Here is a 19263-nt window from a genome sequence, read left to right as displayed (position 1 = left end):
GACAATGCAGTAAAACACCAAAATCAGAAATCTGTACAAAATTTTATAAATATATAAATTTATAGAATATACACAAAAGTTACAACAGTGCCAGCTTTGGATGACATACAATTTATCAGGTCAACTCTCCACCCTGCATCTTTTGAAACACAAAATCTACTGACGAGAAATCAAGATCAAAGCCCGAACTCTCTCCACCATACTGCAAGTACAAGTAGTCCTTAGGAGATAACAGAGGAGGTAGAAGTTGGCTCATCTCAGGTAGATCTGATGTTGGTGGTTGTTGTCTATGCATGTTCTTATTTTTCGACGAGTAGTAAACGTCAGCCAGAAGAAGCCAGATAAGATCCGGGTCAATGCAAGCAAGTCCAGACAATGCCTTTATCGAGGCATCACGGAGACCAACCACATTACTGCATGCAATCCCAACTACAAGACCAGCAACCTTCTTGAGTGCCGCTTCAATGGCTGGTGCACTTTTCGTATTAGAAGATAACTCCCCTATCATGTTTAAAATTGCAATTTGCATCTTTAGGCTGGAAGTTTCGGCAAATGCATCTTCTGAAGACTGAGCGCTCCTGTATGGAAGAAGTATTTGTTTATCACCTTTCGATGGCGTAGGTCTCCGAAATGGTGACGAGGCTAGCAGTTTCCAGATGACGGACCCATCACTATGGAACCGGCGGATGAAGAAACTTCCTCCTGATATTTGGACTGCTCTGCTAAGTACACTTATGCATCTAGTAATAACAGCCTGCAGAGATTTACGGATTGCTGTTATATTGTTTACTAAATTTTAAGAGCAAAGTCTTAGAACGTAATTATCATCTACGGAAACACCACCTAAGCCTTTCTCCACCTATCAAAATGGGGTCAGCTAAGGAAACCCCAATGCAAAATTAGGAAGGCGCCATGGAGAAGATGACAACATTTCTTCCATACTGGACACCTAACGTCAGACCTCGGAATTTGATGTCAAAATCCTTGATCAAATGATCATGGACATGAAATGGGAACTCAGTTGGCTGATTGGCTAGTCAGCTAACCCATTCTACTGTTTATGGAGTTTTAATCTCATGGAACCAAGGAGCAACCTTTCAAAAAAAAATTAGAAAGAACCTAAGGTGCGAGGATTATAAGTGTTGCATTAACACATGAGATATGATACAAACAGAAACGTGTCAACAAAGAGGTTCCCAAGTATGGCAAACAGATAAATAGATGCAAATGAATTACAACAGGATGCAATTTGGATTACAGAAGTCATATCTTTCTACTCTTCTCAGAATGTAATTACGGCAAAGAAATAAAGTTCACGTACCACTGAAACTTTATTTTTCATGCAGAGAATCAGATAAGGCCAGATCTTGTTCATTGCTGGGAGCAATCTGTTCTCATCGGCTTCACCATCTCCAATATCCATGTCCTCCTGGAGATCAGTGGATGAAGCTAACTGCATTGCTTTCTCAATTGCGATTTTGGTTTCTTTCTCATGTTTATAGCCTTCTTCGACTTTTGAAAGAGATATAGTAACATCCTAACAAAGCAAAATACAGTTAGAACGTTTCCAATAAAGTTAAAGACCAAAATACAATAATTTGGCTAAAAGTTAAAGAAGACAAAGCAAAGTGGAGTAAAAAGTTCATTAAACAATACAGCAGACCAGAAAAAGTTATAGGCCCTAAACAACTACTTGGAACCAACTCAAAAAGAGCTGAATCCAGTTGACAAATAGATGAAAATTTGTTCGTTTTCAGCATCTTGAATACGGATATGAAATCCATTTCACTTGGAGAAGCAAGATCAGCCTTCTACCATAGGAGTACATTACTTACAGGGTAAGGATACTATGCAAAGGAACAACATTGATGGTGAGGAGTCTGAGTAAACAAAATATTAGCCCAGACAAAGTTACAAGATGCTATATTAATCCTTTATCACAGAGCTAGTTGTACACTGTGAGCCATGTGATTGATAATAAATAACAAGTGAAGGCATAAATGAAGTGTAATTTACATGCATATTAACTATTGATTTCATTATGAATAGTTTAACTTAGAACAATTTTTCAAACCAGCCCCATTTTATTTTTTTATTTTTAAAATCGACCAATGTTTTTTTATTTACCAAAACCGACCCGTTTTTTGCCACGTCAACCTAATCACCATCCTAAATAGTCGGGGTCGGGGTTGCCAACCCCGACTATTTAGGAGTGCGTTAAACCCCAATTAGAAGCCTAAAACCCTAAAATTTTATGTCCTAAATAGTCGGAGTTGGCAACCCCGACTATTTAGGACGGTGATTAGGCTGACGTGGCAAAAAACGGGTCGGTTTTGGTAAATACAAAAAATCGGTCGATTTTAAAAATAAAAAAAATGAAATGGGGCTGTTTTGAAAAATTGTTCGTTTAACTTATTTTGAATGTTTGAAAATTAATTCTTCTCCCTCTTCAACCCCTCATCCTGCCTTCTTAAAATTGAATTTACATGCATGCATGAATTCTTTGTGAAAACTCAATCATTAAGTTCTATCATTGCAGAAGAAAAACTATATTCCAGAATAATACATAATTCAATGCGACAATACCTCTATTATATTTAGTGCTAGGAGGCAAGCTGATTCCTTCAAAGAAGAAAGCAAAGGTATTGAAGCCTTTAAACACGATCCAGTGAGAGATCCAACTATTCGTCGATACCTTCTCATCTCATTCAGCTGAAGTAATAATTCTTCTAAGTGCTCCAAATGAAGGTTAATGTTGTTTCTGCTGTCTGTTGCTTCTTTTAATTCCGTCAGAAAATAAAGCAAACAATCAGTCATCAACAAAATAGAACAATTAAATTATTTTGAAAACAGGGTCATTTTTTAAATAGGTGTAACATGATAAAACAGCAGAATATAACCACCCATGACACATTATTCAGAAAGCCATTTGAAAATCTTGTGTATCAATGTGATCAAAACAGTTATAGAATTGATCGAAGAAATAGCCACAAAAATACTAGCCAACACAAAGATAGAACCATAACGATCCATCATCACAGAGATAGCTTGATGCTATCATAAATTAGAATTCAGCAACCAAATTCCCTGATCATGAAAAGAGTACTGAATATGTAAGACATAACTATATCAACTAAAAAGCTAAATAGGAAAACCTAAACATAAGTTATGGAGAATATTAAGAGGGCAGCAATGTTGCATGGAAAGGGGTACAGGCTTTGGCACGATTGTGGTTATGGTTATGGGACACAAGTAAATACATACATTCATTGTAAATATGTACATATACAAAATTAATAATTTACATGAGATCACATCTTATGAGAACTAAAATGTCTATGAAATTTTTATCTTTCTTTTACTATCTATACAATATAAATTGGAAAAACTACTTGTTTTTGAACTAGATACCAAAACGATCCTCGAAAATCATAGTTCTGAGCTGCATATGGGCCGAAACAAACCCAATCCATGTCCGACGAGTTTTAGGAAGTGGATGTGCAGGACATACATCCAAGAATTGTATGACAAACATCTTAAATTAAAATAAATATTATATGATTGAGTACACGTCGGAATAAATGTATGCACATATCAAGGAGTGTCCAAGGATATGTTGATGGAGGTATGAGTACAGCACGCACCGCGTACGGTTACTGCTTCATGATAGAAGTACCCATGCAACAAGGCGGTCTACCTTAATAGTGAAAATAATTATCAGAACAAAAAATCCTGTCCAAGGTACCATGTACAGTTAGCTGGTCGGATGGCCAGCCTTTCTGGTATTGAAACTTAAGAAACCAACAATCAAATTTACCAATCTAGGGAAGAACAAAGAGGAAAAGGAAAATGTTTCATATGCCAAAAGAAAAACAAGCAGTGAAACCTAGATTTAACATTACTATGGACATTAAGAAGCAAAGTTAAGGTAGCTAGTAAAAATTGACAACAACAACATCCATGAATTTGTGCCAAGTCAGCAAGTGAAAAAACACACAGGACAGTAAGCTAGAAAGTAAATCAAACCTTCATTGTGTTGAGGTCTGTTGCTAAATTCCTAGCCAAGGCAAACCTAGAATGATAAAAGGCAATGGCTGGGTAGATTTACTCTTTCTGTTTCCACTTATCATTAACAAGAATAACAATTATAGTTGTAATAATAACTAACACCGATAGAATAAAAGTCTAAGTAAGGGGGAAATCTTCATCTACACTCGATGTATCATAAACTTCGCTTTACCAGAAATGTCGGTAATCTCCACTTTGACATATCCATAAAATGACTCAGCCTTCTGGGTCAGCTTGCAAGACTCTAACCTTGAAGCCTTGGTAATCTCATTTATGGCCTGAGAGAGAAAATAAGACACTGTGAAAAAAAAAGAAAACAAAGCACACAAACACAAAGAAAGGTAAAAGAATATGTATGTTGCAGTTTACAGACATTTTTCTTCAGTTTAACTAGTATTAGGAAATGTATTTGATTTTGCCTATGCGAAAAACAGGTGTTGAAGCTGAAAGTTCTCATGAGACAACCCCATCAGAATTCCAAACTCCTGTTGATTATGAAATACTGCATTTTTTATAATCTTACCATACTAGATACAATATATGATAAAATATTATTTAATTACAAATACCATATTGAAGAACTTGACCAGTTCATTCTAGCAACAAAGATGGTATATATAAGCTTTATGGTTTTCTCTTGGTGGATAATGCGAACAAGTTTTTTATTGAATGAATCGAAGGCAGGGCAGACTTTATGGATACCATGTAAGGCAAAATTGCAGAACTGGTGGATAACATGCAAAGACAGAAAGATTGAAAATTTCCCCACTTCATGCCCACCAAAGTTGGGCAAAGTAGTCAGAGGAGTGCCATGTAAGAAGCTTAGAACCGAAATGAAAGGTGTTTAAAGGTACATACAATATATTGTGAATCAATAACACCACACCTCTTTGATGCAAGAACTAGAAGTAATTGGTATTTACTCGTTGAAGTCGCCTGTTTGGTTGCTAAATTTCTATATGCCTTACTGCCTTTTATTTGGTCAAATGGCTTTCGAATGTTTTTTTCAATATTATATTTGTTTGAGAGGCTCTAGAAAACTTTCCCAAAGAAACCTCAAACTTTTCTACGGAATTATCATTACCTTTAGCATGCCAGCTGACCCAGAACAAAATTGGTTTTAGTAAGATGATTAGGGAAGGTGAATCCCACCACAGAACAAGAGGTCAACTTTCAGGAGATTCAGGGGACGAACTAGCCATGTCAAAATTGGAACCGTTTCCAAGAAATTACAAGCAACAAAACCATAAAAGTGCAGCTTTTACACACTTTAACCTTCATTCCAGTTCCAGCCTATGGTGCATGGACGCTAACATACAGAACATTCTTAAAAATAGACCCAGTATGCATGTCAACACAAAAGAACTTCACTATAGAAGTATAGCACTAGATAGCTTGCATTAACCAAACATCCCGCCTCCCGAGTCGACGTGGTGCCATCCGTTCTTTAAAAAAGTATCCTCTATATAACAGATGGCATTGCTGGTTTCAGTTGTAACTCAACAAACCCTGCGCTAAGTAACTGCACACAAAATCCTAAATGAAGAAATCCACATAAACTATTAACAGACTGAATTTGCCAGTCATAAATCAATTTTTCGTCAAAGGTCATCAACATCTAATCTAGAGCCAATGGAATAGGGACTTTGGAACAGGTTGCTTGACAACTAGATGGGCCTATGCAAAGGTGCTTCTATGCAGAAGTGCTTCTAATTAGTACATTTTATATCATTGTTATATCCCCGTTTATCTATATTTTTGTACTATTTAAATTGCTACTTGCATATTTTTGGTGTATCTACAGGAAAATTAGTTTTAAACAAAGAAGAGCCCAAAAGATGAAGAAGCCCATCGAAGCCTAAAACCCAAGTTCTAAAAAGAATCAATCAGGTCTCCAACAGGGAATCAAGAAGAAAAGGAAATATTTAATTACTTGGAGGCCAAGGAAAAGGAGACCAAGTCAAATTCGGATTCAAGATAGTTGACTGTAAAGAAAATGCAATATCTCTCAAACCGCACGTCGAAATCTAGCATATTGCAATTATATATGAAAATCATTTATCTCGATGAGATGGAGCTCTCTAGATTGGCAGATTCCTAAAATTCCATCAACATCATCCATATTTAGAAGAAATCCGAAATTAATCAGCCTTAGGTTATTTTTAGAAATAAATTTGAGCATTATTTGGATTAAGAAACAAATCCGGTTTGATCTCATTTGACATCATATATTCAATTACTTGAGACCAAGTTAAATCCTACGGTTGTGAAGGATCCCTATCCTACGGTTGTGAGCGATCCTTTTATAGTAAGTATGACCCTAGACCCCACTAGTTTTCATCAATTCTTCTAGTAATTCAATTGAAGGCTTGGCCATCTAAAAGGAAGACCGTCTGCATTGTGAAACTTCTTTCTGTAAGCTTTACTTGTTAATAAAAGTTTACTTCTTCTATTTAACCCTTGCAATAGTTTGTTCTTCTTTTATTTCATTTGCTTTTCTTTTATCATGCATGGCTAAATTAGTCTAGGTTGCTTAGGATGATGAAGCTAGGTTAGATTTTGTTGGTTCCTTCTTTTATGTTTAATTGTTTCATGTTTTAATTAGTCTAAGGTCTAAATAATATATAAAAATAACTAGACTTCTATATGTTATAGGTAGTTAATTTTGTCATAGCTTATGCTTAGTTAATTATTCCTAGGGTTATCTTTCAGTCAAGACTCAAGAATAATTATTCATAAATCTATAATTTACTATGTTTCACTTTAATAGGTTATTGGCAATTAACTTTGGCATAGCAAATACTATTTAGAGCTAAGTAAATAACATAAAAAAGAGGAAAATTAATACATATGAGTACTAATCAACCTAGTGAATTCTATCCTTAGTGGCTACATAGCTCCCCTCTTCACTGTTGTAAAGAAAGGTTTTTCACTCTCCATCCCTAGATGGGGCTCTGCAAAGGTTCTCTACTCTCCACCTTGAAATAAGGGCCAAGGTCTCAAAATGGAACACTAGTTATTGAAAGGTAGGTTCAGCTTTCGTTGCTAAAAGAAAAAAATATCTGGAATTCTGGAAACAAGTTATGCTCAATGGATGAAAGAAGATATTCATAAAACTGAAAGTTCACTACAAAGGCAGTTTCTAAGAAACTTGTTCTTGTTATTTAAAGATTAACAGAGAACTGATATATTAAGCTTCATGATAAGATATATCTGTTCGGAATTTTTTTTTTGGTGGGGGAGGGGGGTGGAGGGACAAAAAACTAACGATATTGCCTACGTCCATAGGAGAAAGGAGGGGTTCTTTTACTTTATTAAGAAGAAGAATTATAACATCTCTCACACTAGCATGCAAATCCTAACAAGAAATAAATCTCTCTTCTTCTCTCTACCTCCTTTGTTCGTTGTAATTCTAATGGAATTAATATACCGACCTGATGGAAGAACCCTTTAAATAAGATTCTAATTTAATACAACAAAATCTGTCAAAAGATACCCAAAATAGCCCCAACTAACAGCAGAATACGACACTGACCGCATTTGCTACCCATGGACAGCGTGCGATGGGCGCATACTGTCGAGTTTCGAGACTTGGGACGCATGCGTATACCACAATCGGTCAAATTGTTGTTGCCGCTCTTACTACTGCTATTGTTTCTTTTGCTTTTTATCTTCAAAGTCATTTTAATAATTCGTATTTTATTGGCAAATTAGAGTCAACATCAAAAATCTACACATTGCCTCAAATTTGCATGTCTTCCTTTCTTAGCTATCACGGCTCCACCTTATGCCGTGTATCATCCTCAAAATCATGAGTATCTAAATACTTTCACAGCCTCCACCAGAAGCTGCATGCTTTCCTCAAATCCATAAGTATACAATACACCTGCCATGACCTCCACCTAAGTGGTGTACCATCGCAGTCTCCACTTGAGACAGTGTTGTCATCATTGAGTGAGTGCCTGAATAAAGTCCCAAGGATGTCTTAAACTTCTTAGTAGTGACTAGCTTCGTCATGATATTCGCTGAATTCTTCTTTATATCAATCTTTACCATCTTGATATCTTTTCTTGCTTCCCACTCTAATTTTGTGAAACCGTATCTCAATGTGATTCGACTTTTAATGAAACACTTATCCATTACCAAATAAATGATGCTTTGACTGTCACAACATAACTCCATGGTAGCAACCTTGAACCTGAAATTACGAACCAATCCTTTCAACCATGAGGCCTTATTGGTTGCTTCAATCGCTACCATGTATATTGCTTTCGCTATTGAAAGTGCAATAGCATCTTTTAGCTACAATTTTCAACTTACAGGCCCATTTCCAACTGTGAATACGAAGCCAGTCATCAACATTCGATGACTAAGATCTCCTGCGGAGTCTGAATATACATAATCCTTCAACTCGCTCAGCTTCCCCTGCACCTTTTCGTATAATAGCTCGAGTTGTGTTGTACCCTTTAGATATCGCAATATCCACTTCACTAACTCCCACTGCAGCTTCCCTAGATTCTACATGTACCTGCTCATCAAACTCGCAGCATACGATAAGTTCGACTTTATGCACACTATAGCATACATGAGTGATCCCGTCGCACTTAAAATATGTGACCCGCCGCACCTGCAAATGGCACTCGATACATCTCTTCCTTCTCCTCTATATTCATACACATATATGATATTAGCCTGAAGTGACCGACAATAGGGGTGTGCTCATCGATTTCATCTTTCCTATGTTGAATCTTTCAATCAACTTTTCTATATTGGGATAATAATAGCTTTCCCACTTTCCTGTCTCGATGAATCTCCATCCTAAGGATCTTCTTGGCTTCAACAGTCCTCCATGTCAAACTCCTTGCTCAATCGAGCCTTCAAACTTTGTATCTCCTGCATACTCCTCGCTACAATCAACATGTCATCTATATACAACAATAAGTATACGAATGCTCCTTCGCCATATTTCCTGAAATAAACACAATTGTCATACTCACACTAAATGCATCTCGTTTATCCTTCCATAGTGTGACTAGATCTCGTCTGATTTAAGTGACTCTTGTCTCCTTTGTCATGGTAATCAACCACTTGTTGCTATCTTCGCTATCAAGTGTTTCCTCACAATTGCTTGGATAGCCACTTTTCGTAACAAGAGCAAATGCTATTTGTTCATCTTCGAAACCTTACATGACTGGTGCCTTATGGGTCCTCAATTGTTCTTGTGCTATAGAATACTTTGGCTAGGGTTAAATCTCCTCATCACCGTCTGTAACTATTTGCTCTCCCACAGCTACATCTTGTCCCAAGTTGCATCATCTGTGTCCATATCCTTAACTTGCTATGAGCATGTAATCTCTATCTGCACTGAATGCTCTTTAACTTATTCATGTTCAACATCTTTCTTTTGTGGTTCCCGTCCATCATCACCTAGCATGGACTCCTCATCAAAAGTGATATCTCCATTGACAAATGTGGTCTTGCTTTTCAAATCCCATAAATTGTATCCTTTGACACCCTTTTGAACCCTGATGAAGTAACATCTCATTGACTTTGCATCCAGTTTGCTCATGTTCCTATCCATCACAACGTAGGCATAGCACCCAAAAACTCTCAAGGAATCGTAGCTAACTAGCTCTCCCATCTAAACTTTATCTAAGGTCTGAGGATTGATGGCGATCGATAGTGAACAATTGACCAAATAGCACGCATGATTCATAGCTTCTGCTGAAAAGCCCCTCGGTAAATCTGACCATAATCTCATGCTCCTGGATCTTTCTAATACTGTTTGATTCATGCGCGCTCAGTTACCACGTGCTACTCTGGTCGCCCTAATACGTTCTATCAGCCAATGTATGCATGTTCAATACAGAATTGCTTGAACTTCTTCAAAGTGTATTTACACCACCTGTTTGGCCTCAAATACTTAATCTATCACCCTGTCTGCTTGTCCCGTCAACTCGTAGACCTTCGTTTTCAACTCATTGAACTTCTCGAATACCTGAGAATTATAAGTTAGAAAAAACCCATGCATTCCGTGAAAAGTGAAAAGTCGTCAATGAACGTGACGAAATATTCTGTACTGCCTTTGGAACTTATCAATGCAGGGCCCCACATGTTTGAATGAATATAGTCCAATAAGTCTTTTATCTTGTATAATGCTATTGTGAAGCTCACCTTATGTTGCTTTCCCATCATGCAGAACTTGTAAAACTATAGCTTGCACTTCTTAACATCTTTAAGCAATTTCTTTGCATTCAACACCCTAAGACCCCTTCCACTCATGTGGCCTAGACGCATGTGCCAAAGCTTTGAGGTTTCCTCCAACTGTTACTCAATTGCTCAAATCAAAGCTTCGTCGGTCACCGTGCTCTCAATCAACCTATACAGGTTTGCCCTTCTGTTGCCATAGAGATAGACCAGTACGCCCTTCATCACCTTTACTGTTGCGCCTTCCCCCTACCAACCTGCATTCCGCACTATCAAGTGCTCCTAGAGAAATCAGGTTCTTCAACTCCGGAAAATGTCGTACATTCGTTAGAGTTCTCACCATCCCATCGCATATCTTTACCTTGATATTGTGATGCTAACAATCTAGCAAGTTGAGTTGTTCCGCATAACAACTGCCGCACAATTGTAGTCCCCATAAGTTTCAAACCGCCCATGTGAGGGCACATATGATATGTGCACACAGAATCAATAATCCATATATCACAGTACGAGCACTTTCTAATAGATGCAATCAACATGTCGCGATCTTTCTCGTTCTCCTTTGTTTCGAAAGCTACACTAGCTTGATCCATCTCATTATAGCTCAGTGATCTTCCCTGTCACTCTAACCACTACTTATAGTTACTACAGTCCTTTATGCGCCCCATCTTCTTGCAGAAGAAACAACCTCTATCATCTTGAGTCGAAGCCTTGATTTGGATCCGTATTTTGGATCTATTTCCTCCTTGATTACTGCTTCCCCCTCTTTCCTTGACGATCAACCCGAATGAAGTAGTTTCATCAGTTACAAACTTCTTCATAATTTCATTGCTTAACTATTGAAGTTAGCTCAAATTTGCCACTGAAAGACAAGCTATTAAAATGGCTTTGAAGATGAAAAACAAAAGAAATAGCAGCAATAGCAAGAAGCGTAAGATATTAAAATGGCTTTGAAGATGAAAAGCAAAAGAAATAGCAGCAATAGCAAGAAGCGGCAATAACTTGACCGCATGCGGTAGGCGCACGTTCTCCAAGACTAGAAACACGACCACGTGCGCCCACCGCACATAGTCCACAAGTAGAGCGCCGACCATGTGTAGTAGGTGCGCATGGTCAATGGCGTATTCAACTGATAATTAGGCTGTTTCAGATATCTTTAAAGGCTTTGTAGTATCTGATTAAAATCCCATTTAAAAGGTCCTTCCATCAGGTCAGTGTTTTTAATCCTATCAACCAAAAGAGATAGAGAGTGAAGAAGAAAGATCTTTTCTTGTTAGGATTTGCAAGCCAATGTTGAAAGATCTTGTACTTATTCTCCTCAATAAAGTAAAAGAACCCCTCTCCTTGCTTTTATGACTGTCAGGCTAGTTTCTTTGAGATTGTTTCATTTAGTATTCGCTAATATTTTTTGCAGTAAACCCTAGAAGGTGTTCGATCTCTGATCAATTTCCAACAAATTGCTATTAGCGCGGAGGTCAATTCGCAACAAAGGACCGCATCCAAATCCTACAATTTAAGGCTTTTAGAATTCCCAGGGATAGCCGGTTGGAAGCACTTTTCTAGATTCATTTCAAGGAACCTAAGGCAGAAAGGATCCTCAAAGAATAGGAACGGGAAAACTCCAACCCTAGTTTCTGTTTACCTAAGATCATTTAGAACTTCAATGTCTCCCTTCTACTCATAACATTCCAATTTTTTATGCTATTATTAATTGATTGGTCATTCTAAAATATCTACAATATCCTCATTTGACTATTCTAGCGAAGCTTTCCTTCCCTAGCTATCACAAAAATAGAGTGAGGGTAAATTTCCAATCTTAAGAATTTATCTCCACATTGGAAAAAAGAATTTCATTTTCAAGTATGTTTTAATTAAAACATAACCTTAATGAAGATAGTCAAGAATATAAATAAGGCATAAACTTTAAAACAGATATTACCTTCTATAAAATAGAGTCAAATCAGGAAACTATAAAAACTCACCTAAGTGCAGTTACTTTGGTATAAAATAGAATCAAATCAGGAAACTATAAAAACTCACAAAAGTGCAGTTACTTTGGTATGCAAAGTGCGAGAACGAAACATAAAAACACGGCATAACTGGGATTTCAAGTGCAGCAGAGAAAGTAAAATTGAGGAATGCTTAAATGATGCATTTATGATAGATGCAAAAAATGTTTATCAGGATATATACGATCAATTTAATGAACCGGCATGCAAACCTTTCATAGATAGTGAAAAACAAATTTGTCATCGATGATTCNCCCCCCCCCCCCCCCCCCAAAAAAAAAAAAAAAAAAGTCATGGAAAAAGACCACAAAATTGATGATTAACATGTATCACATGTGGTTGGGGGAGAAAACACATGAAGATAGCTGTAACAGCAAGGCTACAGCCAAATAGCTAGACGTCTAGACAGCAATGGAAGTTTTAATATTTCAGTGTCAGTTATCAGTGATGAGGTATGGCTTGCAGAGAATCCAGGCTACAATTGACAATGAGATGCAATAGTTCTACTTCTACTAGAAGAAACAAATTTTTAAAGCATAACTTCAAGTAACCACCAAAGGATAAATATGCTTCTCTTATACAAAGAAATTCATACCAGAAGACAGTGGTGACATACTAGTGCTAGAGAGAAGAAAGATTAGAAATAACCTTTAGAAATGGGATTGTTAAGTGAGGGTGCTGGTGCCTACCAAGAACCTCCAGCTCCGAAGAAACAGCTTGCATCTGTGGCAGTTTCAAACATAAATTGATAAAACGAATCGTAAACTTGGATATAATTTTTAATTTACAGAGGCATTCAAGATCTAGCACAAACCAAAAATTACCAGAGCACATATATCTATTACAAAGGGAAAGAAAACTACAGGAACTATCGAGAAAAGGCAATATATGAAGTCCATAATCAGGAAAGTAAAAGAAATTAATCTGCTGAGGCAGTGAAATGAAGATAAAGTACTATATACATTGCAGGTATGCAGCAACAAAGATTTCATGACCAAGGATGAAGTAAAATATTCAAATTTGTAATGAAAATTTAATATAAAATAAAATGATGACTGTGATTTACTGTCATATAAACAATTGCCCTTATGCTATCTGTAAGTAACATAACCAATGTTACATTAAACGCTGGGCGCTCCTGGGCGCCGGACTTGGCGCCCAGCGCTTAGACGTCTAGGCGGGCGCCTAAGCGGTTTCTGGGCGGTTTTTTTCTTCTGGGCGGTTTTTTTTTTTAATTGTGATACTTGAAGATAAATATATATACTCAATCAACAATACATAAATACAAAAATACCAACACAACACATATGCTATCCAAAGTATAATAGTCAATCAAAGATGCATACATACTAAATGACAAGGCATATAATATCCAATAACTAGAAGTTTATTATCCTCACAAGTAATAAGAATCTATCAAACTTGAACCAATCAACACAGATTTTTCCTTTTTAAGACTTGAACCCAATAAAAATTATCAACACAGTTACACAAGCCTACAACATCAAATTAATGAGAACCCAAAACTTGAAGACGAGCTCGGAATAAAAAAAAAGGAAATTAAAATCGAAATAAAAAGGATTAGGGTTTTACGAAGCGAACTGTCAGCTAAAGACGAAGACGAAGACGAACTGTCGAAGACGAAGACGAAGACGAAGACGAGCTCGGTTGGAGACGAAGACGAGTCGAAGACGAAGACGAGCTCGGTCGGTCGGAAGTCGTCGAGTCGAAGGCGAGCTCGGTCCGAAGTCGTCGAGTCGAAGACGAGCTCGGCAGGTGAGATCGAAGACGAACTCGGTCGGAAGTCGTCGACGTCGAGTCGAAGACGAGTCGAAGACGAGTCGAAGACGAAGACGAGTCGAAGACGAGTCCGAAGTCGGTTGGAGACGAAGGTGAGATCGAAGATTAGGGTTTTTATTTTTGAGTTTGGGTTTTGGGTATTGGGTATCGGGTTTTGGGTTTTGGGTTAGGCTTTTTTTTTTAGGTTCGGGTTTTTGGGAGCGCCCAGCTCAAAATTTGGTTCGGGAAAAGTGGGGCGGGCCGCTTAAGCGGCCCGCTTATCCCTGGGCGGCCGCCTAGGCGCTCCCAGCGCCTAGACGTGGCCGCTCAGGGCTAGGCGACACGCTCTGGGCACCGCCTCCGCCTAGGCGGGCGCCTAGGCGGCCGCCCAGAGCGTGTTTTACAACACTGAACATAACATCAGGTTTCCTTGAAATATAGGACTAAGAATAGGCAAACCAAGGGCTGACATTTTAGGAAAATTACATGAGGGAGGGCTGACATTTGTTATTAGAAGGCAACTGAAAGTCTGAAATCTGCAACAATTCAGACACCAGAAATGCCTTACCGGATGTAAGAATGTTGCTTTCAGACCATCTAGAACTAGGAGAGATAAATGACCGCATCGAAACAAATACTGCAGTGTTCAAATTCGAATAATGTCCATTTTCGCATATTCGAATTTGTGTTCATATTCAAGTCGAATAGTCAAGGACCCTTCAAATTTGATTCAACAGCTATTATCAACATTAGAGAAGTATTTGTGAATATTCGTTTAACATCAGCTTCAAACCCCTAATCTCTACCTAAAACAAAATCTCACCGCGATGTGGCGCTCAATCAACCGAGAGATCTTGCAAGATAAAACGTCGGGAGGATGAGATCGACGGTGATGGGAAGAGGTTGGTGAGGAAGAGGACATCGGCGAGGAAGAGGACGTTGGCGTGGAGGGCATCGAGGGGGAAAGAGAGTCAGAGGAGATGAGTGTTGCCGACTTGCTGGAGGAGGAGAGAAACCCTAGGTCCATCTTGAGATTTGGGGGGTGGGGGATCCTAAAATTTGGAGGCGGAAATTGAAATGAGGAGAAACCCTAGATAAGTTAGTTATTTATATGAGGTGATATTTTGTAAATAAAAGTTTGGATGGATCATAGGTGATATTTGAAATAAATTTAACAAATAGGACTAAAATGTAAAAGGTTATCGAATAGTTAATAAACAATCGAATCGAATATATCTTTGGTTAAATTCTATTCATTTATAAGCCGAATACTAAAAATTATTCATTTAGTATTAAATGAACAACCAAGGTTATCGATAGCGGATAGCGTCGCGTAGCGGTAAGGCATCACTAAGGCTATTTGGGCTATTGCGGTAAAAATAACAGTAAAAAACACAAAGTCAAATAGCGGTCTAATTTAGATATGTATAAATACTAAAAAAAAGATTAAAGAAAATCTAAAAAAAATCTAAAAGTACATATTTTATGCTTTAAAGAGATCCTAAATATGAAATAGACATGTAACCATCACGTAATACTGGAGGAGGTCTTCGAGAAGAAGAGCTGAGCAGTGAGATGACTATCCTAAAAGGAGCTCACGGTGAAGGAGGTGAGAGGAAGTATTGAGGTAGGTGTCAGAGGCTATGAGAGGTGGCGGGAGTATGCCGAAAATCATAGGAGATGGTGGAATGCAATGGTTAAGGGTCAGGTTTAATTTTAAAAAAATAAACCTCAAACCGTTTTTAAATAGCAGTCAAAAAGCGGATTTCGCATGCAATCGCCCACTATTTACCGTTATGGCACACTATTGGCCGCTTTTGCGAACAGAAAGCGCATATTCCGCAATGTGTCACCGCTATTGTGCGATAGCGTAGCGGGAAGGGACCGCTAACGCTATTAGTGCCGCTATTGTGGGGCTATTTATCGCTATTTATACCAGTGTGAACAGCCGAATCGAATTTGACTGAATACCTAGACGAATAATACTTGAACTGTTTATTAATTATTTGGTTCACTTCCACCCCTATCTAGAACCAACGGTCCTTGTCCTTAAAAGCATTAATATATAATATATCATCCAAACTCGTTATTTTGACTGGGCCAACAGCAACCATGCCGTAACAAATTAGCCAACCCCTGCACTAGAATCGACAGCGTGATATAGTCTACCAACCAAATTTCTCAAACTGTAGAAGATTAAGAGAAAGACATTGGATAACATAAAAACCAAGCAGATGATCCTCAGCAAATTTGATAACTAATTTGTAATTATATTGATAAACAAATAAAAACATGGCATACCGGCTCTTCCAATAATGGTAGGATTTCATGAGCAGAACCAATGTAGGAAAGAATTGCAGCAAATACACCAGGAACATGGGGATTAAGATCCAAGTGTCGCAATTGCCGACATAGAGAATCAATAATATAGTCAGCATTTTCCACAACCAAATGTCCTACCTAGAACAAAAAATGCATTGAAGTCAACATATACACAGAATGAATAATAGAAATTAAAAGAAATAATTTCGTGGGCTTACGGAAGGATGGCCGGATGTACAAGCAAGCACCCGTAGGACAGCATCTGAAGCAATTCTTATTTGACAACTTGAACAGATAAGATTTTGAAGTAATAAATAAAGAGTAGAGTGCATAAATCCATTGGATACAAAATCTGGTCCAAGAACCATGCTGAAGATTCCTATCCCTTCTAAAATAACCTGAACGGGAGAAACCAGCAAACAATTGTTTAGTGTTGCCAATGCATTAAAAAACATATTTTCGATCTAGTTAATGCAAGATGTCTTAAATGTACACAGATAATGGGTTGAGTAAGGTCACGATATATTTCCTGGTGGAGCATAGTGATATCACGGAAAAAATGCAAGGACAATGACATTTCTGCGTCTTGCTGCAGCAAAGGTGAGCTTTGATCTGCTGGCAGATCCCACACTTCAGGAGAGAGATATTCATGCAAAATGCTTCCAATACAATGAATTATATGGTCCATAGCATCCTTCTTATTGTGAATTTTCCAAGTTGAATCATCACAAATAAATCTGGTTTGCCGATTTTCAACTTCTGCCTCAGACGTCCTGAATAGTTGTGAATATAAGTTGACTGATTGATCAGAGAGTCCATAAATTATCTCATTCAGCATGCAAACTGCAGAGCTTGTTTGCCTCAGCAGTTGTCCAGAACCACTTTGAGTATACCAAACTTGCCAAGCTTCTTTGTTATAATCCTTCATTCTCAGCTCCAAAACCAGCTTGCGCAAATATTCTAGAAGAATATCTGCAATAACTGATAAGGATACATCACTGATGTTCCCTGTCATAACCATATAGCAAAATATGTGAGCTGAGAGAAACACACACACACACAAACAGAGACACAGCACAGGTTAATCCATGAATCCGAATCTTCTACAGAATGGAGAAATAAGCAGGATATCTTCTTTGTAAGGAAAAAAGACTGCGAAACAAGCTACACTACTTGGACAAAATAACCAGCTAAAACACAAGATACCTGCCATTATAGATAAACCCGAAAGCCTCAGTATTCCGGCAACAGTCGTGTATAATTTCTCGCTACCAATATTTACAAACCAAGGGGGCATGTGAGGGAGCTCATAACCAGTGTCTGCATTATCTAGAAGATGTTGTGAGTCCTTATCTTCCGAAACAGACAGATCTGAGACAGGTCTTGCAACTGCTCCAATACCACAGCTTGCATCACCAGTGAGAACACCAGCTTTCAACTCAGCAACAGACAGTAAGTATCCAACAGAGAGTGGCTTAGATAAAATAAGTTTATCAACAGGACCAGAAAATTGTGAACTAGGACTCAGTGATAGCCTCAGGCACTCCAAGAAACGAGCAGCTTTTATCTGCAGATTTTTTTTATTATTATGTTAGCATCAAATATATCCTTAGACAGCATATGAGTAACTGAGTTTCAATGGACAAGATACTGTAAGTCTGTTTCTTGTGTAACACCAAGGTATGAAGGTTACAGTTGATCAGAATGAATACTTTCTTTTCTATGCATCAAGCATTATGGACAATCATAATTTTGCCTCACTCAAGAGGCAGTTGAAATCAATTCCAGACCGAACATCTTTCTTCTCCGTTGACTTTTCATTTTAATGCTAACAGGTACTTTAAATGCTTAAATGTCAAATGTACATTTAAATTTAACTTCCAACACAATCCACTAAATAATTTGTGACTGATGTAACTACATTATATTGCAAGCTTGGTAGTTGGTACTACCATTATGAATACTTTTTCCATCAAGCTGAAAGGGTTATGAATCAGACCATCTGTCCAGAGTTTATTTGAATGAAATAAAAAGTGGAATCAAGAACATAGGATGAAACAGGAATAAAAGTATCCACATGAATACTGCCAACATTTCATACTCTCTTTTCACACATTCAAAAGTTCCAAGATTTTGGGTTGTCATCAGTAAGTTTTGTTGAAACTGAAAGAGGTATATTTCATACCAAAACCCTAGTCAAATATAGTTCCATAGCCACAATCAGCACACTTTTCCAGTTTTGATCAGCGTGTTTAGCAAATAATTGGAAGGTAAAAGGGGAACAAATCTCAGTTATTATTTCAGCAATAAACAAGAAAAAAACCAACCAAATTCTTTTTTCTTTTTTCATAAACACATTGTAAATGACACGATACAAGAGTTTTAACTGATCTACTAACAGACAAGCTACTGACAGCTCAACAGAACTATGTCAAAAACACTGCCTCCCTGCACACAATCCAATAGAAAGTTACGGGAAATTTTTGACAGATTTTTCCATAGGTTGTGGATCAAATTCATCTAGAACATTATCCACATAATTAATTTATAAATATAAGTTCACGCTTACAGGTGAACAAAAAAGGTGGTCCACTACAAGCTGTGGACCAGCATAATACATGAACGCTAGTACTCTCCGAGCATGTGAGATGGCAGCTGTTTCCTCGCTTCCAAGTACGACCTTGGGAAGTCTCTCAATGAGGCTGTTTTTAAGCAAATAAATTAGATTGCTTCCAGTTATAAAGCAATTTTGGATTCCAAATAAAGTAAATAAGAAAAGACCTGGTAAACAAATGAGAAACCTCATTTTCTTTTAAGAACTTCTTGACTGACATGAATAGTGATTGAAGTGACTCATGTGCAGCTACAGAAACAACCA

The 19263-nt window shown here is 37.7% G+C and overlaps 1 protein-coding gene across 1 annotated transcript in view; it reads right to left on the bottom strand.

Moving 5' to 3' along the window:
• Positions 24-19263, bottom strand: part of LOC109838460 — a 23189-nt gene continuing 3949 nt past the window's right edge. The window contains exons 7-17 of the mRNA XM_020406905.1: positions 19167-19248; positions 18955-19087; positions 17592-17952; positions 16905-17393; positions 16604-16773; positions 16365-16523; positions 12933-13007; positions 4241-4346; positions 2587-2777; positions 1322-1537; positions 24-754 (exon numbers count right to left, since the gene is read on the bottom strand). Coding sequence (XP_020262494.1) covers positions 116-754; positions 1322-1537; positions 2587-2777; positions 4241-4346; positions 12933-13007; positions 16365-16523; positions 16604-16773; positions 16905-17393; positions 17592-17952; positions 18955-19087; positions 19167-19248 — 2621 coding nt within the window. The 3' untranslated portion in view covers positions 24-115. The remainder of the gene's footprint in view (positions 755-1321; positions 1538-2586; positions 2778-4240; positions 4347-12932; positions 13008-16364; positions 16524-16603; positions 16774-16904; positions 17394-17591; positions 17953-18954; positions 19088-19166; positions 19249-19263) is intronic.

This window comes from Asparagus officinalis, chromosome 4, assembly GCF_001876935.1.
Source record: "Asparagus officinalis chromosome 4, Aspof.V1, whole genome shotgun sequence".
Taxonomy (NCBI): Eukaryota; Viridiplantae; Streptophyta; class Magnoliopsida; order Asparagales; family Asparagaceae; genus Asparagus; species Asparagus officinalis.
Note: the sequence above shows the minus strand (reverse complement) of the source record. Positions and strands in the feature narration are given on the sequence as shown.